The sequence below is a fragment of the Castanea sativa genome, chromosome 1 (assembly GCF_040712315.1).
Source record: "Castanea sativa cultivar Marrone di Chiusa Pesio chromosome 1, ASM4071231v1".
NCBI classification, from domain to species: Eukaryota; Viridiplantae; Streptophyta; class Magnoliopsida; order Fagales; family Fagaceae; genus Castanea; species Castanea sativa.
The window spans coordinates 23,394,210-23,418,496 of record NC_134013.1 but is presented as its reverse complement, the minus strand read 5'-3'; the positions used below and the strand labels follow the sequence as shown (position 1 = coordinate 23,418,496).

At 36.7% G+C, this 24,287-nt stretch overlaps 2 protein-coding genes across 4 annotated transcripts; one reads left to right on the top strand and one right to left on the bottom strand.

Moving 5' to 3' along the window:
- Window positions 1-394: 394 nt before the first annotated feature.
- Window positions 395-5,846, bottom strand: LOC142622619 (adenylate kinase, chloroplastic). Of its 2 annotated transcripts, XM_075796133.1 has the most exons (7): window positions 5,470-5,845; window positions 5,142-5,243; window positions 4,164-4,292; window positions 3,957-4,091; window positions 3,610-3,756; window positions 3,269-3,343; window positions 395-990 (listed from the first exon to the last, which is right to left on the bottom strand). In XM_075796133.1, exons 1-7 carry the CDS (start codon window positions 5,680-5,682, stop codon window positions 886-888), a joined length of 906 nt encoding a protein of 301 aa, XP_075652248.1. In that variant the 5' UTR covers window positions 5,683-5,845; the 3' UTR covers window positions 395-885. The 2 variants fall into 2 exon arrangements, with proteins under 2 accessions (XP_075652248.1, XP_075652249.1); XM_075796134.1 differs by lacking the exon at window positions 5,142-5,243 and having other exon boundaries at window positions 5,470-5,846.
- A 7,413-nt stretch (window positions 5,847-13,259) lies between these two features.
- LOC142621963 (uncharacterized) lies at window positions 13,260-22,861 on the top strand. Of its 2 annotated transcripts, XR_012841850.1 has the most exons (3): window positions 13,260-13,821; window positions 16,366-17,140; window positions 22,453-22,861. XR_012841850.1 is itself a non-coding variant. In XM_075795360.1 (2 exons), the coding sequence occupies exon 1, from the start codon at window positions 13,429-13,431 to the stop codon at window positions 13,795-13,797; it is 369 nt and encodes a 122-aa protein (XP_075651475.1). In that variant the 5' UTR covers window positions 13,260-13,428; the 3' UTR covers window positions 13,798-13,821; window positions 22,453-22,861. The 2 variants fall into 2 exon arrangements, 1 of the variants encoding a protein (XP_075651475.1); XM_075795360.1 differs by lacking the exon at window positions 16,366-17,140.
- The last annotated feature ends 1,426 nt before the right edge of the window (window positions 22,862-24,287 follow it).

The window sequence follows — 24,287 nt, the reverse complement described above, 5'->3', positions numbered from 1 at the left end:
CAATTCAAGTTGAAATTTTATATCTTCTTATGGGTCATGTTAATAGGTGGTTTTAAAGCAGCAATTGTTAATAAACAATTTTAAGAAATTTTTTACATCACTCTCATGGGAAACATAGAAAACCATCAAAACAATTAATTATTTTTATTTTCTTTACTCATAAAAAAGTTTCTAAAAATACTTTATACACCAATGCTCTTTAGAGCATCCTTTAACATTTTCCATGTCTTAAAAAATTAACTAGGAAAGCTAAAATTTATTTTGTAATTTTTTGAACGCTCAATCACTTTTATAAATCATTATCAATATATAATATATCTAAATATTAAATATATTTAGTATGGTGAGATTTCGATAGAGATTGAAAGAGAAAACAAGAAAACATTCTAGGACATCAAATATTAAAAGTGTCAGGTTGCTTAATTAGTAAAGTCTCATAGCATTGTACATGGATACTTGAAATCAAAGGTCCGTTTAGATACCGTTTATTTTGCTGAAAGCTGAAAATAATAAAAATAAAAAATAAAAAAGTTACTGTTCATTAGCCTAAATACACTGCTCATGTCCCATGAACAATGCAATAGACGTTGTTTAAAAAAAAAAAAATGCAGACATGAGAAGCGCAAAACGCGCTTCCCAAACGCTCACCAAATATCGCCTTCAGCTGGGATGGAGATTTTATGAGAAGGGCAGGTACTACCATTAGACCAATAAAAGTAGGGGACAAATACAATCAAGCTTTTACCAACGCACTTTCTATGCACCTAAAAAGCTATAATACATTATTACTTTGCAAATACCTTTACCATTTAATTCCTTTGATGTACATTTCCACTTTATAGAACCTTGGCCAAATGGGGCCTAGCTATTCTGCTTCACAGTATTTTATGCTGCCAAAGATTCTGAAGTAGCCTTCCTTTGCTCAAGAAGTTTTGTCAGCCAACCATCAATTTGGGCAAACACATCCTCTTTGGAACCATTTCCATCAATCTGAAATACAGCAAAAATGGTCTTCCAGTTGGATTCTATTGAATAGAAATCATATCTACTACACGACAGGCACAATGCCTACAGAATTTTTATTCATTCAAGTTAACACATTCAAATAATTTCTGCACAGGAAAAGAAAATCAGGTTCCAATAATTCGATAATCCTCCCACAAGAATTTTAAGAAAAATTGACCATTTGAGGAAAATTGACAACTAGTTTGTCTTGTAATATGCCAATCCAACAAGGCCATCTGAGGATCAAAGTAGACTGGTTTTATTACCTCTAGTTTGATTTATTGTCAAAGCAAAATAGACCATTTGAGGAAAATTGACAACTAGATTGTCTTGTAGTATGCCAATCCAACAAGGCAATCTGAGGATCAAAGTAGACTGGTTTTATTACCTCTAGTTTGATTTATTGTCAAAGCAAAATGAAAACCCAACTGGCTGCTCTGGGTGGAAAGCATTGGCCATATATAAGGCAGTATTGCTAAACCACCTGCATACTGAGAAGTCACTACAAGCTAGCCAAGACCTCTCATAAGTCATCAGATGGGCAATACGTAAATCCAACTAGTACAAAATCCAAACTAATTACTGTCAGCTACATGGAACCAACCTTTCGGCCATTCAAATCTATCTACCTCTTTAGATAAGTGTATCTTCACAATTCAAAAAGCAGATGCATCTGCATTTGTGTGCTGTGCCTGTGCTTGGCAAGAAGCACTTTAATTGTGGATTTTTAATTCTAAAAAGAGAACAATTAAAAGTATTGTTACTAAGATGTCATTGTAAGCTGGGTAAACTCCAGCCAAAAGTTGGAAATCAATGATTTCACATGTAAACGTAAACGAGTCAATTCAACTAGTTTGTAAATGGAATGTGCTACATGAAACCTACCTTTTTAGCATTCCACTCTATCTAGACTCTAGAGAATTACATCAAGAAATTTTAGCAGCAGTGACACCTCTTACATTCACTTCGAAAATTCCTTTCAGCCTTCCCCTTAAAGTCATTCCAGTGCCTCTTTAAGGAATTTGAGATATGCAATTTTCTTTTGAGAAACATAGAGCTGTTTCTATTAAAATGCTGCTACTGAAAAATTGCAGTGCCAAATATTTAGGGATATCAGAGTAGCACATTCTTTGGTGTGTGTTTGAGAGCTGAATACTATCATATGCAATAATCTACAAATGTAAGGCCTATCAAAATGAAATTTACAACCTTGATTAAAGCAACAAACATTGGAATGAAGAAGATAAGAGAACTTTATTAGTGAGCCAAATATCAGTGACCCAAATAAATGCAGTTAGAAGTTCAGTTACAAGTCCAAACTAAAAGAAAATTAGAATCAACAGGCCTCATATTCTTCTCATCAATTGGTTTACAAATTTATCAGTCAAAAACTGTCCCTAGAACAATATTGATGTTGTGGATTGTTCCTAGCAGCAACTAAAATAACCAAATATAACTACGTGCATGCACGCCTGCACTCACACAGGCACACACAAAGAAGAAAAGGAAAATGATACATAATAAGGTAATTAAGACCAAAAAAGTTTAGTTTCTTTATTTGGACAGTGGCATTGAGAAATTTTTTAATAATTTATCATTTAAGGAGGCAAAAAGTGGTGGTGGTGGATTGGTGTTGCATGAGCAAGAGGAATGGGGAGACGATCAATCACTTACTCCTACACTGCCCAATAGCTCAAGAGTTTTAGAACATGGTGTGTTCACTATTTGGGGTTCTTTGGGTCATGCCACATAGTGTTGTGGAACTTAAACTTACAGCATATTGGTCAGGCAAGTTCAACAAAATCAGAACTAAGGTGCTTTGGAGGGAAAGGAATACACACACCTTTGAAGGGAATGAAAGATCGATTCATGAGTTGAAGTTTCTCTTCTTTCAGACTTTGTTTGAATGGGATAATGTTTCGGGTGTTTTTACTTTAAATTTTTTGCCCAATATGCTTGATTTTTGTACTTTCATTGTTACTTATCTTTTTTCTTTGTTGTCCCTAGCACGCTTCCTGTGTGCTCTGTTTCCTTTGTATTTTCTTACATTTTTTTCAATGAAGTTTATTACTTTACAAGATAAAATTAAGACCAACAATGGTGGAGAAGTCAAATGCAATATGAGACTCATATTGTGAGTAGCAGTCAGCCATTGCTCCTGCTTAGCCCTTGTACATATGCATATTCAGACAAATACACACATAAACAAAATTATGAATGTGAGAGAGAGAGAGAGAGAGAGGAAGGGGGTAATATCACATGCCTTCACTGTTATGTCTTTAAACATTGAAAGTACTGCCTCCACATTTTGATGATGAGTGCGCAACCGCAACTTTACCTAAATCAGGCCAAATAGGCATTGGGGGGAATAAAGGTCATTACAATAATCATAGCTATGTGAAATTCCAGGAGACAAGCACAAACCAAGAATGAGAATAGCTTCAAAAGGGAAAAAGAAAGAAAGATAAACAATGAGAAAGAAGGTTACAACCACTAAGCAAAAGAAGAAGAAAAAACATACAACCCCACTGAAGAACCCATAATTTCTTTGAAATTAGTTGGAAGTACTAAACCTAGGTAGAATGGTTTAGAACATGAACATACCTTTTCTTCTGTATCATCAAATCGTTGAGTAAGCCTCGCAGCAATTTCTTCAGTTTCAGGGGGAGAATACTTCAAGTGATATATCTTCCCAGTAACAGGATCTAACCTTCGTCCGATGACTCTCTCAACAAGGATATCTTCAGGGACCTGCAAATACAGGCAGCCATGTACAATTAGCATTGTGGAACTATCAAAGGTTAATTAATATATATATATATATATATATGAAAATCAAACAAATTAGCTAAGAGCCGGCATCAATGTCATCTTTCGCCTTTTCCTAACTGTTGATACAATTTAAATCATTCAGTTAAAGCATACCAGCAGCAAGAAAGACAAATCCTTACTTCAAGGAGAATGAAAAGATCTGGCTCAAACCCAAATTTCTTAAGAGCAGTTGCTTGTGATAAGCTCCTTGGGTATCCATCCAAAAGCCAACCATTTTCTTCAGAATCTGGCTGTGATAGACGCTCCTTGACCATCTAGAGGATCAAAATTAAGAAATCACCAACAAGAACATCATTATATGTCAAACTGAAACAAACCGTCCCTACCATAACAACTATTTCGTCTGGTACCAATTGTCCTTTCTCCATGAATTCCTTTGCTTGCCTTCCATTATCACTACCAGCTGCAACTTCTGCCCTGAGTAAATCTCCAGCAGCAACATGCACCAGACCATACTGCATATAGGAGGATGACTTGATTCAATCTGTTTTTCTTCATTGGCAATTCCGAAATGAGAAATTCACAAAGTAAACCACTACTTATGTGGAAAATGATATAACATGATTTGGAGAAATAGTTTCTAAAAAAAATAACTAAAAGAAAAATACCAATAGATGATGTCTAATCTTTTTTTATCGTGCTAATTCAATAGTTACAATAAGAGAGGAAGAATTTGAACCCTAAATGTCTCCATTGGAAACACCAATAGATGAGGCTATGATGGCAAGTGCCCTCCACCCAAAGCAGCAAATTGAGTTTAAGTATGGGAATCAACCTCTTCAAAAAATGGGGGTAAGGCTGCCTACCAATCATCTCTCCCAATCCTCACAAAAGTGGGAGCTTTGAGTATTGGGTACAACCTTTTTGATGATCTCTTTCCCAATGAACCCTTTTTTTTTTTTTCCCGGTTATTGTGTCTTGGTGGAGAAAGGGTACACTAGTAACTTTAAATCTAAAACAACAGGGATTGGTGTAAAGAACACTTCTATTCAGACCTGAGGTAAATCTCAAAGCAAATTAGAATAAATATCAATGAACTAATCTACTAGTTACCGTTACTATTAAACATGTAGCCTTGTAGTTTAATCTATATGGCAGAACAATCTAAAATGTTAACAACTCTCCATAACTATTGTTTACACCTAATAAACTAATCAGCTTCGTTGTTAGTTAACGTTTACAGGTACCTTAAGCTTTCTAAAGCTTAATAAAATTATTTTCAATGGCATTAAAAATTAAGTAATCCACTTTCAGAAAAACTGCTTTAACCGAACAATCCCAATTGTGCAAAAAAAACAGCTTACTTTTTGAGTGATAAGCTCACATTGGGTTCCTTTACCAGAAGCTGGAGCCCCAGATATCATAATTTTGAGAGCCTCTTCTGGGTTCTTAGTAGATGCCATTACCTGCTCATACATACCCATTCTAAATAAATATATAAGCAAGAATAAAAACCCAAAAAAAAAAAAAAACTGGGATTTTCTAGAGGAACTAAAGACACAAAGAAACAGAATTCACAGCATTGAACTCATGATCTCCTTCTCTAATACCGTGATAAATTATCGATTCCCCCAAACGTGAATTTAATTATTTAACCATAATTCAAACAAAGTGGAGTGAAGGGGCGTTTACCATGAAGTGAGGAGGAGGAGCGTTTGGCGAGTGGGATTTGGTAAGACGAGAGTGGGATAGGGATGTATGGGAACGGAGGGAGAGGATGGAATTGTTGGAATTTGGGAATAATGATAATTGTGAAGTGAGGGGTGGTTTTAAGGAAGAAGAATAAGAATAGGAAGACTGCGGCTTTGGCTGTGGTATCGTCCAGAAATTTACGCTGCTCGCCATTTGGGTCTCTCTTTCTTTCGCTTTCTTCTCCGCTTTGTTATTAAGCAGTATTTGTAAAGCAGTGTCCAACGTTCGATCTTTAACGTTGGATTGGGATATTCCTGGAAAAGCGCTTTGCAAGCAACTGACAACTCTCTATGGATTATGGGCCTTGGTTACTTGGTCCCGCTAGGGACGAAATAGCAAAATAACCCTCAGTTTTTAACTATATAGTTAGCAGGCCCGGTTTGCAAACTATATCATAAACTAGCATCTCGAGTCTAAGAGGCTCGATTTTGGACCTTATAATCGAGTTTTTGAGGATCGATTTTCAATATCTGATGTGGCAATTTTTCCTACGTGGAGTCTACCTGAAAATCGAGTGTCTAACACTCGATTTACCAGCCAAAACATTTTCAGATCTCAAATCAAAATCCATCCACCACCGATCACAACTGAGCATAACCCATAAAAAAAAAAAAAAAAAACCAACGTCCCCAGGTCCGGCGACCCAGGCCGCGCTACCTGAGCGCGCGGACGGGCGACCCAGGCCGATCGCCCAGGTCCGCGCGCCCAGGTAGCGCGGCCTGGGTCGCGCGCGGCGCGGTCCGCTCAACCCGGGCGCGCGGCCCGTCGCGCGACCCCGCGCGCGCCTGCGCCGCACCCAGCGCGCGGCTGGGTCGCGCGGGCGCGAGGTCCGCGCGCACCCGGGCGCGCGGCCCAAGTCGCGCGACCCGGCCGCGCGCCGGTCGCGCGACCCGGGCCGCGCGACCAGGTTGCGCGGACCTGCGCCTGCGCGACCCAGGCCGCGCTACCTGGGCGCGCGACCTGGGCGAGCGGCCTGGGTCGCCCGGACCTGGGTCGCCTGGACCTGGGTCGCACTATCTGGGCGCGGCGGCGAGTCTGTGGCAGCGTGGAGGAGGAAGAAATGAGCCATGGAGAGGAAGTGAAGAAGAAAGAAGCAAAGGGAGAGCTCAGAAAGAGAAGGATAAGATGTAAATCGAGTCTCTAAGACTCGATTTCTAACTAGATGCCACATGGAAAATATGCCACATCAGATAAAATTAGACCATGAAAATCGACCCTCAAAAACTCGATTTATAGACCAAAATCGAGTCTCTTAGACTCGATATGCTAGTTTATGATATAGTTTACAAACTGGGCCTGCTAACTATATAGTTAGAAACTGAGGGTTATTTTGCTATTTCGTCCTCCCGCTAGCACTTGTACCAAATTGGGTTTGGGTTTGGATTTACTTAAATGTGACATGAACTTGGTGTGTACCAAAATACACGACATAAAATTAAGGGAAAAAAAACAAACAAACAAACAAAAACAAAAACTTTATGGCATCTGAATTTGCCTGTATTGCTCTTAAGTACTCTAAGCCCAAATAGAAAATCATTGTCAGTGTCATATGGAAAACCCCTCAACCCCCCTGGCACAAACTTAACACAGATGGCTTTGCCTTAGGATGTCCTGGTCTAGCAGGGGGTGGTGGACTCCTTAGGGATCACCACGGCAAATGGATTAAAGGATTTTGCAGGGCTATAGGGTGGGCAAACAGCTTACATGCTGAGCTTTGGGCTGTAAGGGATGGCCCTTCCCTATGCATTCAACTCAACATTCCTGAAATAGAGATAGAACTCGATGCTAAATCAGTGGTGGATCTCCTGAACAGTAACATTGCCTATCTTGCTAATTATGCCCCTGGTTGATGACTGTAGGAATTTAATGAACCATATTCTCAAGTGGAAGCTGAAGCACTGCTTTGGGGAAGCAAATTCCTGTGCCGACCAACTTGCAAGAATGGCAGTTCATCTCCAGCAGTCTTTTGTTATTTTAGACATTCCTCCTGTGGAGTTAATCCTCACTTTTTTTATATGACATTATTGGTCTCGGACGTAATAGACAATTTACTGATACTAGTCCTTGGGCTGTGTAGTTCTGGTTCTGCTTCTGTTACATCATTGATTATTTTTAACTCAGGTGGGTTCGTTCGCCAAGTGGTTAGGCACTTGGTCTCAAAGTGCTTGTCTCAGGTTCGATTGGTGTGCTCTCCAGTTCGAGTCTGAGTACTTACACTTTGAAAAAACCTCCTTGGCCAGCGATGATGCCCATTAGGGTCCACCCATCGCAATCAGTGATTAATTTCTGGTTGAAAGATTCAAGAATACACTGTGTGCAACCAACAAAAAAGAAAAGAAAAAAAGGACACATCTCTTGTGCTATATTTTGACACTATTTTCAGTTTCGGCCTTATGTTTTAAAAATTTTTATTTTGATCCTTTCCAGTGATGAAAATTCTTACATAGTTGGCGGTTTGCACAGTTGGCAAACTCAAAGATGATATATCTAATATTATAATAATAATTGATGATGTGTGAAATGAGTAGACTAAATGCTCTGTGTTTCAATGGTGAATGGATGACCTAAAAAGAAAGAAAAAGTCTATCGAAGGTGACTAGGGTGAACCAGCTAAGGACCCTCCAGCGTTCTACTATTAATCCACTCACTATACTGGAGTCATAGAGAGAGACCTGACTTAACCATTGGAGGGTCTTTGGCTAATTCACTCCAGTCACCTTCGATAGTCTTTTTCTTTCTTTTCAGGTCATCCATCCACTGTTGAAGCCCGGAGCATTTAACCTAATGACTACTAATTTCAAACATCATCAATAATAATAATAATTTAATAGTGACAAGTAGCGATAAATGGTTGTCTATATAATGCTTGTCCAAACGAGTGACTTTGTTGTATATGGACGAACGTAAGCGCATTAATCTCAAGTATAAATTCAGCATTTAATGGCAAATGAGGAACAGATATGGAGTCGTTATTGCCGTCCTTTTGCATCCATTAATGGCCGTTACGAACCTTAAATAGCTAGGATTAAATGGTCATTACTGAGCCATCGAATCCTCCAGCTCAAGTGCAACGTAAGGTTAAGCCAATGAGTGGAACATTTATTTTCAAAACGGGCTATATAAAGCCAGAAGAAACAAGTAAGTGGATCATGTTTTTACATTACACACAAATTACTCTACAGATTATTGATCTCTAAAGAGTCTTAAGCTAACTTAAGCATCGGAAGGTCCTTGGCAGGGCCCAAACTAGTGCCATCATTTACATAGTGTTCTCTCTTAAACAGGAATACTCATCGTCTATTGGTTTAGACGAGGAACATACTAACGAAGCAAAATCTTGTTTTGTCAAATAGGATTTTATAAATAAATAAAGCTGCCACATTTAAATGAATAAAAAAATCAATATAAAATTCTTACTTGGTATGGTGTTTTTAAAACCTTTTTTTTTTTTTTTTTTATAGTTTTCTAATACCAAAAAAAGAAAAGAAAAAGGCTTCTACTAACATTTAGAATATTTGGCACTTGTTTTTAGAACATTGTTCTCCAAAATCATTGTGGAGAATGTTTTTCTAAAACACCTTTTAGGGTGTTTTTAGCAGCAATTTTGTGATAAATCAATTTTTATTTTTTAAAATAATTATTATCGTTCTCTCTCTCTCAAAAATAAAAATTATCGTTCTCTCTCTCTCTCTCTCTCTCTCTCTCTCTCTCTCTCTCTCTCTCTCTCTCTCTCTCTCTCTCTCTCTCTCTCTCTCTCTCTCTCTCAAACACACACAGACACACAAGCCATGACCTTCCCCCTGATCTTTATCAATTGACACTAGATTTTGAGAAATTGTTCATTTTCCTATTTTTCTTTTAACTTGCTTTTTGTGTTTTGCAAAAATTGGTGGTCTGGGTGAGGTTAAGGGTTTGGCCGAATGATGGTGTGGTGGTTCGGTTGTTTTTTGTCATTATTATATTTTTTTATGATAACAAGTGCCAAACAAATGTTAGGGATGGAAAGACACTAAAAAACTATTTTTGAGAACACTTTCTCAAAAAACCTAGAAATTTTTTTCCCAAAAATAGGGACAAAAGAGACACTTAGTTGCTCATTTTTATAGAAAGAAAAATAAGTAACTAATTTAAAAAAAAAAAAGAAAAACTCAATTTGCAACTTTTTTTCTCTTACTTTCTTGCAACCAAAAACACTAAACACTTAATCTTCTTTAGCCTATGTGGAATCACCTTAATCCAAATTAAAACATAACTTGAGGGTTAATTTTAGATTGCATTTGAATACTTGAATTTGGATTTCTGTTTGAATTTGAATTTTAAAGTGATGGATTTGAAATGCCTTAATTCCAAATCCATAAATGTTGAAGTATGTCATATGGATTTCTACAATTCTATAGGTTTATAAGTTATTTTAAATTCAATGATTTTAAGGTTTACAATCCTTGGTGGATTTGTCAAATTCAAATCATTGACCCTTTGTAAACTATCCCACAAGGTATTAGTAATTTCTTTTAGTTTTAATACGTGGGGTCTTGATGCTAAAGACTTGGGAGTTTTGGGGATTTGGGTTTTTCTGGTTTAGGTGCTTTGGCCTTTGTTTGATGTACAAAGAAATTAATCAATAGAGGGAAAAAAATATTCATACCAATTACTCAAGTAAGGGATACAATAACATTTTGTCTTAGAATTCTTGCACCAAACATTGATTGGACATTGAAGACTCCTCTTTGATCCATATATGTTTGCCAGAGTTCAAACAAACCAAATCAAACCTCTCTTTCAAAATCCTACAAGAAAATTAAAACCACATGATATATATATATAAAGGAATGGACATAGAAGAATTTGTTTCTTTAGTAATCATTGCATCTCTCATAATAACCCAAAACGCCTCTCCCAAATTATTCTGCATGCCTCCACCACCCTACTCTTGCTTCATCCTACTTGATCCAATGAAGGGAGCTGGATAATGGGGGGTGGGGAGGGGTGGAAGTTTCCAAATTGATGTTCTCGAATCTTTGAGCTAAAATATGGATTTTTTTTAATTATAATTATTTTCTTTTTGTAAAATTAAGGATTTGAAATCTTGTTTTGTTTTGTTTTGTTTTTTGTTTTTGTTTTTATTTTATGTGGTGCGACTGATGTGGCATTTAAAAAAATCAAATCTCACTTGGAACTCAACTTTTGAAAATTTGAGTTCTAAGTAAAATATTATAGAGAATATAGATGAGAAAATTCAATGAGTGAGTGGAACAAATAAATTGCTATGACACTGCCTATCATCTTTAGCCACTTCTCAAATTCATTGATGTCTTAGAGCACTAGCATTGGGGGGTGTAAAAACCCCCCCAGTTGCTATTTTACCACATAGACCCTTAAATTCCACATCTAGATATGTAAACCCAAAATTTTTTTCCATCTCAGCTACAATAAGGTTGCATATATGCAACCTTACTATTCATGAGGATGTAAAGTAAATATAATTTTTTAATCTCTTCTCTCTCTTCCTCTCACTTCAGACTCCTTTGACCTCTCTCTTCTTCTTCTTTTTTCTCATCTCTTTCTCTCACGCTCTCTACCCTTTTCCTCTCACGGTGAAGCCTCTATTCTCTGAATTGCCTTTGGGTGGATAGGCGTTAGATTGGCTGTGGGTGGCTTCAAATCGGCATGGGTGGCTATGAGTGGTCATGGGGGCATGGGTGGCTGTGGGTTTTGCTTACCATGGGCTACCGTGGGTCTTATGTGTTTGGATTTGGGTTTTTGTGGGTATTTTATGGGTTGCTGTTAATGGGTGTTTTGGAGGTTATGGGTTGCTATTGGTGGGTGTTTTGGTGGTGGGTATAAATTTTGGTGGACGCGGGTTGCTATTGCTATTGGTGGTTGCAGGTGATGGGTATTTGGTGTGGGTTGCTATTGTTGTTGTTGTTGTTTTAATGGAGTTTCAGAGGTGATGGTGGTGGTGGTGGCAGTGGTGGTGGTGGTGTTGTTTGGTGCTTCTGGGTGGTTGGTTCGGTGGTGTTGGTGTGTGAGCTTGGTTGTTGAGGATAGAAATAGAGATGAAGTGATGAAAGAGATAATAATTTTTAATATTATTTGTTGGTATATTTTATATTATTTTAATATGTTGTTTGTAAAAATAGAAACTGAGATGTTGGGAAAGTTGTAAAATGATATGGTAAAATAGAAAAAGTAGGTTTTTAAGGAGTAAAATAGAACTTTTTTGGCATCTCGAATGCTAATGCTCTTATGTTGAGTTTTCATCCTCATTAAGGTCCTCAACTTCAAAGTCTCAAACCTCATTCTATTGCTCCTCAACCTCATCTCACACGAACTCACACAACGAATTCAGGTGAAAAAATTCATGGAGTTCCCAATTTCCCATACATCTTAGCCCAACATGAAAACTTTGTTGTTGATCTTACATCAATGGTGAGAACCACCTTGGATCGTAGCTCCTTCCTTGTACTCTACCTCAAGATGCATAGTACTACCATAAACTTAGTGGTACCATCCATGCTTCGCATTAAATTGGGCCACAGGCCCTCCCAATCACAATTGATTTCATTTCCCCCACTCCTTATAATCTTGTGTTTTAGAATAAGAGAGACACGAGTGATAGTGAGAAATTTGTGAAAATTAAAAGTCTTCTATGCAAATCAAGTTTAACAAAATCAAGCTCCAAGTGGAAAGAGTTTTTTTTTTTAATTGCCATATTAGCAAGTACTTTCTTAGAATTGGAATTTCGGAAAGTCAGATTTTACTTGAAACTCGATTTTTCACAAAGTGGAGTTACAAAATACACTACTTAAATAATTTTCATAAGTTACTCATGCCTTAGCTAGAAGAGCAAGATACTCTTTCCCGCTTTCAGCCTTGATAGAATATGTTCCACCAGATATTAATAATGTAGTCTTAGCTGATTTACCAACTCATTAATAAATTTCAAGCGGGTCATTTTCTAAATTAAAAAAAAAAGTTTCACAAGAACCTGTTTGGGAGGTAATTTGTAGGCTAGCATAATTTTGGGGGAGAATATCGTTAATTAGTAAGGTTTTGAAACTATTTAGGAAACTAGCATCTCGAGTCTTTGAAACTCGAGTTTGGTAACAAAATCGAGCCTCAAAGACTCGAGTTCTAGTGCTGATATGGTGTAATTTATCCATGTGAAACTCGAGTTTCTTAGACTCGAGAAGTATTTGAAGAATGAAGATGAAGATGAAGACGATTTGAAGAACTAAAGAACCAGATCCGAAGGAAGAAGAAGACACGATCTGGAAAATACGATCTGAAAAACGTAGTTTCGAAGAAGAAAAACAAAGATTTGGAGTGGAGAACTTAGAATGATTTGAATTGGAAAACGCTGATCCGAAGAACGCAAAACTATCTGAATAGAGATTTGGAGTTGAGAACGCAGAACTGAAAAACAGAGGAGTAGAACTGAGAAACAGAGGAGAATGTTGTTTGAAAAACAAAGGTATTTGAGTATTATAAACTCGAGTTTTATGTGGATTTCACGTAGATAATTTTTATTTACCAGCTCTGGAACTTAAGCATTTAAGACTTGAGATGCTATTTTTTCACATTGTTTCGCAAAAATTACCACTAACGGAATTGTTAAAAATTTAAGGTCAAATGGAAAAAAAAAAATCACCTGTTTGGTAAAATAAAAAAAGAAAAAAGCAAAAACGGGCATTAAAACAAGTTAGAACTTAGAAGCGATTGGGTACAGTACAACCGGATTCTTGACCAATCCTAGTCCACAACCAGCATCCTTTTCTCCACCCAAAAAAAAAAAAAAAAAGCAACCAAACGAAACTGCATACAGAGAGAGAGGGTATCGATTTAAAAGAAAAGAAAAGAAAATTGAAGAAAAGCGGGACCTTCCGGCAGTATCGTTGTATGGCGAGACCCATGAGCGCGACCGCGCGACCAATACAGTCCTCGTCACCCTCCGTGACCGTCACCACCACCGTCGCATCTCAGCCCCAGCAACCACCCCATCATCAACAACAACAATCACAACCTGAAACCCTAGTCCTCCGCCTCAACCGCAAGAAGAAGAAGGTGACTTGGAAGGAAGACACCGTGGACAACGAGTTCATGCAGAAGAAGAGCTCCAAGAAGTGCTGCATCTTCCACAAGCAGAAGCCCTTCGACGACGACGATACTGACAGCGACAGCGACCACGACCACGACCACGACCACAACCTCAACCACAACCACGACCACAACCACGACGACGCCTCTTGTTCTTCTTCCCATCTCTAATGATTCTCTCTCTCTCTCTCTCTTGTAAGTCTACGCTTTTTTTTAAAGATTCTATTCTATGTGGCTTTGATTATGAAAAAACGCTCCTAGGTTTTGTTAGCTAATTTGAGGGGCATATTGATTGATTGATTGATTGATTGATTAAACCTTTGGTTGATTTACTTTCTGGATTTTATGCTTGGAAGTTGTCCTCGAGATCTGTGCACTTTTGTGTTCATATTTTATTTTCTGAATCTAATGGAGTGCAAACTGCTAATTTATGTAAAATTTAATCTGAATTGTGAAATGGAGAGGATCCTTTTCGAATATATCAAACTTTGTTGAGTCAGGACAAACGATGTTAGCACTCTTCCTCAATCTCATTAGAGATTGCTCATTAAATTGAGTGAAGGGGGCTCGACTCATGTACATGGGAAGTATACAAGATAAACACCAATTAGTTATAAATGACAATTTCAAATATCTATCAACCCGAGTAAATAAGAGAGAATATTGTCGCGAGGTTGAAATCCATTTGAATAGCCGAGTTGGTTTGGTTAATAAGGAATAAGTTGTTGAAAGCTTGAAGACGAAGGAGCTGGTTGAGTTGACCAGTGGGATTGGTTAGGTACGTTTCAGAAATGTGCTTTCCTCTCCTGTTTGATCACTCAATGTGTAGATTTCTATCCTTGATTGTTCATCCCAAATATATTGGCCCTTGTTTTTATAACACAAATCCGCTTATTAACTCATTCTTTTCTGATCCTACTTTGTTCACTTGTTTACTGTATCTAGGCAGTTTTTTCCTTTAGCAACTTTTAGACTCACTGATGTTGCTAAGCTGCTGGAAATTTATCAAAATCAATTTCTATCATTCTTATTGACTACAATAAAGCCTTTATTCCAAGAAGGACCATGACTCTAAATAACATATTCCTAGAATGATCAGGATTACTAATAACAAAGAAAAAATACTTAAGAACCAATTAGGAAAAGGAATCAAAACACAAAATAAGACTCGTGGCCTTTGGTACAGCCTAGGACAGCCCTTCCAAAAAATCTGAAAATTACTAAATTTTCCTTCTTCTAGTAAACTTAATTAAAACTATATTTTTAACCTAAAGACCTTATGGCGGAGGGTGATAACTTCAAAGTTTGGGGAAGAGTGGGGGGTTCCAAAAAATCTGAAAATTACTAAATTTTCCTTCTTCTAGTAAACTTAATTAAAACTATATTTTTAACCTAAAGACCTTATGGCGGAGGGTGATAACTTCAAAGTTTGGGGAAGAGTGGGGGGGATGGACTTCTAAGTTAGGTAGGGGTGTTCATGGGTGTGGTTTGTGGAGAGGTATTCGTATGGGCTGGGAGGATTTTAGCAAAAATACTCAGTTTGTTGTTGGGTTGGAGAATAGAGTGAGATTTTGGCAGGATGGGTGGTATGGAGATCAACCTTTTCAAGTGGCTTTCTCGAGGTTGTATGGTATTGCTATTGACAAGGAGACCTCTATAAAATCTTCTTTGTCAAGGCAAGGGGCGGAGGATAGAAGAATTTGGAATGTTCGTTTTATTCAGGAATTTAATGATTGGGAGATGGATGAAGGGTTGCATTTTCTTCATATCTTGGGAGCCAATACCCCTTCAATGGATGTTGGAGATCGGTTGAGATGGAAGTTGAAGCCTAATAGGGATTTTGACATCCGGTCGTATTATAACAAGTTGCGGAATTCTCCCTCAATTGTCTTTCCTTGGAAAGGTACATGGAGAGTTAAGGTCCCTAGACGTGTTTCTTTCTTTGTTTGGTGTGTAGCTAGGAATACGATCCTAATAGGTGATAATCTAAGATTGAGGGGTTTGGATTTTGTGGACTGGTGCATTATGTGTCGACACTGTGGGGAGATGGTGGACCACTTACTTCTTCATTGCAAGATGACTTATCGGTAATGGAGCTTTGCTTTTATAACTTTTGGAGTGTCGTGGGTCATACCTAGATTGATTCTAGATTTGCTTTTTGGCTGGTGGAATTGGTTAGGGGAAGCATTCATCTTAGATCTGGAATTTAGTTCCGTTGTGCATACTATGGTGTCTTTGGAAGGAACGGATTCGACAAACTTTTGAGGATTTGGATAGTTCCGGTGATAAGATATTTGCATCTTTTAGTGGAACTCTTTTTGATTGGTCTTGGGTTTGGGGACTCACGACTAGTGATTCTCTCCCTTCTTTTCTTAGCTCTCTTTCTCTTTTGTAATTAATCTGTTGTTTGGTTTTCTTTCTTTGTATTTTCCTAGTTTTCTTTTTCCTTCTTGTAATTTTCTGGATTGCTTTGTGCTTTTCTTGCATAGAGTAGCCTTTCGTATATGTATCATTCTTATAAAAAAAAAAAAAAATTAAGACTTTAATAACAAAAGTATTATTAGAGCTATGCAAGATTGGGAGTTTGAGAGGGGGGGGGGGTGCTTATGGTATTTGATTTGTACTACCGATATGTCATTTCCATGGAGAAATATTTAGAGGTCAAAGGTGCTGCCAAGAGTTGGTTTCTTTACATGGACTGCAGCTTTGGGTAAAATATTGACGATAAATAATTTGCAGAAAAGGAGCTTTCTTGTGTAGACTGGTGTTATATGTGTGAATGTGATGGGGAGACTATGGGCCATTTACTCCTTCACTGTCTCATATAGCTACAAAGCTGTGGTCCATGGTGTTCTTGTTTGGAGTTTTTTGGGTTATGCTGAAGAGTGTTGTGGAGTTACTAGCTTCTTGGCAAGGTTGGTTCGGCCATCATTGAAATATAGCTATTTGGAAAGCCATTCGTGTTGTTTGATGTGGTGCATTTGGTGGGAACACAATGCTCAAAGTTTTGAGGACTGTGAACAGATGATTCCTAAGCTTAAGCTTTTTCTCTTCAAAACTTTTTTTGATTGGATGTTAACTTTTGGCTCTCTCTCTATATGTACTTTTTTTTAATATGCTTAATCTTTGTACCTTGAGAGCATGATTTTCTTGTTCTCATGTATACTCTGTGTACCTGTGCTATTTCTTTCATCAATAAGAATGCTATTTATTTATATAAAAAAAAAAACTCAATAATAGCAAAAGTAACCTATGAAAGTTGCCAAGAAAGTCCCACATCATAACTAAACCACAAAAATTTTGAATCCTTAGGTATTTTATCTTTTACTTCCTCAAACTCTTTATTATTTGCGACTCTGCATAACAATGGAGCTTTTGTGAATCAAGACAAAGCTGTAACATTTGCAACGCAAATTTCTCACATTGATTTCGTAATTACAAGCAATTTTAATGATGGGATGGAATGCAAGGCTTCTTTGTTCTTACTACTACTAACAGTGATTCAGGAGTCAATGTAAGTGTCACTTGTCATGATTCTTAATTCTTCAACACTTCAAAACTCGAGATCTAGTTTTCTCCAACCAGGGGAGAATGATTTGGGAAGCACGAAAAAGATTTTATTTTAATTTAGTTTTGACTGTCAATTGCATTTTTGTTTTAGGTCTTATTTGGTAATTAGGCTATTTGCATTTTTTTCCTTAGAGTCAAGATATTTTATTTCTTTTGTATACTAGTCCTGTGAACACGGCTCATTCTTTGAGGGGGTTTTTTTTTTTTAATAAATAAAAGCTTTCTTACTTATTAAAAAAAGAGTCAAATAGGATTAGGGTTAATTCATAGTATATATAAGCATAATAGGGTACTCTTATAGAGAGTTGATGAATAAAATTTCTTTTGGAATTTTTCTAATGACTTGGTGCTGACTCCAAGAAACCCTAGGCATTGACTCATAGGTTATTTATATTTTTATGTTGTTCACTTTTTATGTCGCATTAAGTTTTGGTCTTGTCGGGTTAGTTATGCTTTAGTTTATTTGAATTTTTTTTTCAGTGTTTTGAGTTAGGGTATTTCTATATTGTATTGGCTATGACTTTGGTCCAACGGCTTATGGCTTTCTCATGTTATTGACTTATTTGGTTCTTTTTAATGGGTTTCTAATAGTTATCTAGTTTGTGCATAGCAATCAGAGCCCATATATTCCCAAGTCCTACTATGATTTGATAGTTACAATGGGGTAGAGGAGATTTGAACCCTAGATGTTTTTGTTGGAAACAGATGAGCTACAAGGCTCTTGGTAAAGTTCTTATTCCCAAGTCCTATTATGGTTAGATTTATTAATTAATTTATTTTTAATATAGATGTAATGCTTTCAATTCAAAGAGTATGAATTCAAATAGAATAGAATGGAGGAAAAGATTACATATGATCAACTCTAACTAATTTGTTGTGGATCCATAGCTGACCCCAAAATTTTGGGACTAAGGCTTTGTTGTTGGGATGCTTTCAATTCAATAGAGAATAAGTTGTTAACAATTATGCTTGAGGTTATGTGTAATGTGATTCTTCTTGAAGGTGTGATGGTAGGAAAAACCTAGGTGTGATGTTAGGCAAAACTAGGTGTACTCTAGGTAATCTCCTTCTCCTGTTGAAATTCTTGCAACTGGATATTGATTTTTCTCCCATAGAACCCTAAAAACTTGTTTGGTAAAAATGCTATCACAACCTATGCTAATATTGAAACCCAAAAACTAGAACTGGTACAATGCCCAATTTAATGTTCATAGCACCTAGAACACCCAGTTCAAAATTTGAGTTTTCTTCATTGTTTCACCTCCAAAGCCTACCTTTCCCTTATACCATCTCCAAAGCCTACTCTTCCCTTATACCACCTCCATAGACTACCCTTCCCTCTTATACTGTTAGAAACTCTATCTATTTTAAGCTTGTTCCACCAAAAACTCTAGCTGTAGCTATCCCAAACTCCTCCAAATCTCTGTTGCTAGATAAAATTCTGCAATCTATTTGGTATAAGAGCTTTTGTTATAGCTCAATTTTGTGTTAGAGCTGAAGATCTTATCTAATTTATTTTTTAATAGATTTATGGAGAAGTTGAATTTCCATGATAATGAGGATGAGGCCCATTTAACTATTGCATTATAGACAAATGATTTTAGAAGTGGATGAAGCTGATAATTCTGTTCTCTATCCATTGGCCTATTCTTGGTACGCTTGAACAAGAGGATGAATATTGGACTCATAACTCTTTGTTTCAAGCTTTTGTTCGTTGTGGAGATCTCCAAACTAAACAGCTTATTATTGATGGTGGAAGTTACTTTTAAAGCAATCATTGATGGTGGAACTGTTGTTGGTGTTGCCAGCAAAGAGTTTAATGAGAAACAAGATTAAATACTAGAAACTCTAGAATTGTGGTCTAGTTTTGATGTGAGGCCTTCTTGGCACCTTCCTTAGGCTACTTTTATTATTTTTTTATTATTGACTGCTTTCTTCTACTTCATGGTGCTATGTTTAGCAATACCTAGGTGTGATGTCCAGACATTGATTTAATATTTTACTACTATTTAATTTTATCTGTTTGAATGTAGTGACCAGACATTGATTTCTCACTTTTGGAATCCTAAAACTCATGGGATCAACACTCTAACACAACCCACCTTTTATTAGTTTCAAAACCCCCCAAACCAGATCTGATACAGTTCCTGATTTACTGATCAGTGTCGTCACAGCACCCAGAAAGCAGTTCAAAACTTGAGTCTTTTTCGTTGCATCACCTCCTAGTCCTTCTCTTTGTTTTATAACATTGGAAACCCTATATTCCCTAGTATTTTCCCCCTTTTTCCTCCGAAATATCCTGGTCCTTTCTATCCCAAATCCAAAGAAACTTATGTTGCTGGATAAAATCCTTGAACTGATTTAGTATAACAGCTTTGGTGACTGCCTAAGGGAAAAACTTGAATTTTTCCTGCAAGATTTTTTTTTTGATAAGCAACATAATTATATTATTAATAATAGAAAAAGTGCCAAACCGAGTACATTGGGGATGTACTATGGGGGCACAAATCAGGAAACAAAAGTACAACGATTAAGAAAAATAGAAAAAAAAAAGAACAAGAAAAATAGGAAAAGAAGAACCAAGAAAAATGAGAAAAGACCACACTCCATTCAAAGAGAGTGTGCAAGAAAAAAGACTTAAGCTCTAGCAAAGAACGTTCACAACCCTTAAAGCTTCTAGCATTCCTTTCACGCCAAATGCACCATATCAAGCAATGAGGCACTAATCTCCAAACGTCAATGTGACGATGTCGCGCAAACCTTCCTTGCCAAGCCTCAAACAGTTTAAGAACAATATGAGGCATAACCCATTGAATACCAAACAAGCAGAAAACCAAAGACCACAACTCTCAAGCTATGGGGCAATGAAGTAGAAGATGATCCACCAACTCCCCACATCTCTTACACATATAGCACCAGTCAAGCACTAGCACACGTCTTTTACGAAAGTTGTCTGTTGTTAAGATCTTACCTAAGAAAGCAGACCAAGAAAAGAAAGCTACCCTTGGAGGAACCTTTGATTGTCATATCATTCTCCATGGGCAGGAAATAAGAGTAGGAGGGTAGAAGGAGTTATAATATCCTCTAACCTCAAAACCTCTATTCCTTGCAGGCTTCCAACAAACCTTATCTGGACCAAAATCCCGCACTATTGAAGAATAGACCAAACCCCATAAACCGATCAAAGGCTTCTTCTTCCCAATCTTGTGGTGGATGACGAAATTGCACATTCTAGTGAAACCTCCCAGCAGACCAACCCATAACTTCAGCCACCGAGGAATCCTTTGACCTACTAGGACAAAAAAGCTCCGAAAAGGCCTCTTGGAAATTATAATCCCCACACTACATATGCTTCCAAAATTTCACTTTAGTACCATCCCCCACATCACATACAAGGAGTTTAGAGAAGTTCAACCAGTCACTTCTAATGTATCTCCACAGGCTGACCCCATAAGGACTTGTCACCTTTTTCGTATACCAACCACCCCAAATATTCCCATATTTTGCCTCTATAACCCTCCTCCATAAAGCATCAATCTCCATGCCATACCTCTACAACCATTTTCCTAGCAAGGCAGAATTAAAGCTTCCCAATCATCTTATACCCAACCCCCCAACCTGCAAAGGCTTACAAACCTTGGCCCATTTAACCAACCTGCAAGATTGAATTGGCAAGCAGGTCACAGCTACAGTTGTGGGCCTCATGATAATTTTCAAAGCCAAACCATGCAGGGAAATTTGCTGATTGTACCTCAAAATCATCAGATCTACTTTTGGGTGATTTACTCAGGGCATCCTTTGGGATTTTCTCTAGGGCAGAATTAGTGTGCGAACTTGAGTGTGCTGCTTACATTTGATAATGAAATGGCATGAGACCATGATCTTTTAATGAGTCAGACTACTTGTTGATTTGATCTCAAATGTACCTTCGTTGCTGGACCCTTTCATTTACCTGAATGAGATCAATGGATGACCAATTGATATGCTTATCAGATTTGTTGGCTGGCATGTTGTCATCAGTTCTTTGTGAAGATATAAGATAACTGAATGAAGCAAGGATTTTTGGACGGATTATTGTTGTGTAACAGAATATGACGTCGCCTGCTTTTAAACTGACCAATTTTTCTAAATGGCTCCACTAGATTTTTTGGGCGTCCACCATCTGTAGTGAAATATATTGGAAGAAAAACTGAAAATAATATATTGATGGAAAACTGGCTTCAAGTTAGCCCTATCTAGTTTGCTTAATGGTAGATGTAGGTCCAAGAAGTGAATTCTTCATTGGAAACTTGTATTTGAAAGAGCTTTGTCACATGTGAATTGGGGAATTAATATGGGAATCAATTGGCAGTCTGTGGCAAGATGTAAGGAAATGTGGGATACTGCCACCAAGAGCTTGGTATGGGGGCATTTTTTATTGAACAGCTCTTGAACTCTTGGACCTACCATTCTGCCAATTTTGCTGACCTAAGTAAATTAGGACACGTTTGGTATGTTGAATGAGGATTACAATAGAAATTGTAATCTTTATTACATAAAATATGTTGTAATGGAATAACTAAACATATTCATAAGTTTGGTTGTGACTTGTGAGTTATAACATTAGAATAAAACTTAAGATTTGTTTTAGGAAATGTCTTACTCATATAATTATATTTCCTTAAACTAATATATATTTTTAAAGAGAGATGAGTTATTGTCTATGATTGTTTATTTTTATAATTGTTACGCATATATGGAAAGTTTGTTTATTTGGAAATATATTAATTTTAAAAATTATTGCACTTACTAAGGAATAGCTTTACAACATTTTTAGAGAGAGATTGTTATTCCTCATTTTGAAGAATAGTTATTCATAAGGAATGACTATTCCTTGTAATAAAAACATTACCAAATTAAAGAATAGTTAAACTATATGAATAACTATTACATTACAGTGCCTATTACAATCTACCAAACATGCCCTTAGTATCTTTGCACAATGACAACTTTCATAACCCTTATCGGCAGCTGCGGTTATATGCAAAAATAAAAAATAACAACAATGAGAATCATCATAGTAATAAAATCAGAATAAGCTGAGTTTTAAATATTGAAAGGAGGGTTTTGTTTATGAGAATTTATAGGAGACCAGAGTCTGTCTATTTTTGTGACAGACTTCATCTGAGTTGTGGCATTTTTGTTTCCTAGAAAGTGAGTTGGTCTCTGTATATCCTTGTGTTTATGTTATTTCATTGTATTTTCTTTTATTCCCAGTTTTTCAGTCACTTTGACAAAGGTCTGAAGGAAATATTTGTGGAAGGTTCCCTCCTCAGCCATGCAGGACTCAGGTGATGGTTTTGTTTTAAGAACTACTCTAATTACAACCAGTAGTTCTGAGTACTGAAATCAACTGAGAAAATCAAGATGAGAATTTTGTCTTGTCCAGAAAGAGTCTACTCTTCCTTGTAACACATTTCCTCCTTCTTTATCCATAACTCTAATAAGTGGGTAAAAGTAAAACCAGTAAATATCATGGATTGCTGTTTATATTTTTCTAACATCCATTGAATTCAAGTTGTTTGCTGTGAGTTAAATTCTGAATTTGTTTCAGTTTTTTAAAGAAACAGTTGTTTTGGGGGCCCAGGGCCCTTCTAAAACTTTAGATGGTTAATGAGTTATGAGCTACCTGTAATCCTCAAGCAGTGATCTGTGGTTACCTTAGATGTGTGTCATCGTCTCTTTTTTTTTTAAGTTGCTGCTGCGTCAGAATACATGGTTAAATTGAGGCTCTCTGATTTACCTTTATTTTTGTGGATTCAGATTTTTTAGATTTCCTAAGGTACTCTACCAATAGATTTCCTTAAATTTTAACCACTCTTTTATGATTTAAGGGTCTAGATTCTGTCATGTTAGCATTCTACTAACAATATTCTTAAAATAATAAAACAATGTTATAAACAAAATAATTAAGATTATTGTTAGTGAAATACTGACATGACAAAATTCAAACCATTAAATCATTAAAGAATTGTTAGGATTTAAGGAAATCTATTTGGTATAATACTCTAGGAAATCTAGACGATCTAAATTCCTATTTATGTAGATTTAGGAAGTTAGATAGGTTAGTTACTATTGTTTTGATAGACATAAGAAATTGGAATATTAGAAGATTAATGATGAATAATTTATTAGAACTTTTATTGAGAGGTTTAGTCGAAAAGCACATGCTTTTAATGTTGTTTTGATAGAAATAGGAAATAGGAAAATTAGGGGTTTAATGATGAATAATTGATTAGAACTTTTATTGAGAGGTTTAGTCGAAAAGCAAATGCTTTTAATGTTGTTTTGATAGACATAGGAAATTGGAATTTTAGGGGTTTAATGATGAATCATTTATTAGAACTCTTACTGAGAGGTTTAGTCGAAAAGCACATGCGTTTAATGATGTTTTGATAGACATAGGAAATTGGAATATTAGGGGCTTAATGATGAATCATTTATTAGAACTTTTATTGAGAGGTTTAGTCTAAAAGCACATGCATTTAAGGTTAAGCTGCGTAGTATTTATGAAATCAAATTCAGGATAAGCTGTTCACTTGAGCTCAAGATTTGTCTATGGTAGGGATTACTTATGTGAAAGAGGTTATTATTAGGGTAAATTACATTTTTGGTTCTTAACCTTTACACTTTGTGTCAATTTGGTCTCTAGCCTTTCAATTATGTCAATTTGGTCTCTAACTTTTTGATATTGTGTCAATATAATCCTTGCCATGAAGTATTAATGGAAAATGCTGACGTAAATAACTGCCCAAATAAAATATTATTTTTCTGCCACTTCAATGTCACATGTACTGCCACATCAAATTACATTTAAAAAGAAAAAAGAAAAAAAAGCAATATTACTCGGTAACTCAGCACTTGAGGATCTAAATCTCAAATAGAAACCCAATCTTTGTATCAACCCACAACCCAGAGCTTCATGTCTTGGTCAAGAGAGAGGGTGAGGCCTGAAGGTTGGCAACAGTGACGCTCGAAGATGAGGAGCGGCATTGAGGTTGTTCCCGGTTCCTCTACCGGCTTGATGGTATACTCTCTCTCAGTTTAAATGG

What these genes read in the sequence shown, in the direction of transcription:
- LOC142622619 (XM_075796133.1), bottom strand. Translation starts at nt 5,682, where the DNA reads ATGGCGAGCAGCGTAAATTTCTGGACGATACCACAGCCAAAGCCGCAG. An exon ending in CAGACGAAATAGTTGTTATG is followed by an intron (nt 4,092 to 4,163) that starts GTAGGGACGGTT and finishes TTGATCCTCTAG; the next exon opens with ATGGTCAAGGAGCGTCTATC. An exon ending in TTGATGATACAGAAGAAAAG is followed by an intron (nt 3,344 to 3,609) that starts GTATGTTCATGT and finishes GGCCTGATTTAG; the next exon opens with GTAAAGTTGCGGTTGCGCAC.
- LOC142621963 (XM_075795360.1), top strand. Translation starts at nt 13,429, where the DNA reads ATGGCGAGACCCATGAGCGCGACCGCGCGACCAATACAGTCCTCGTCA.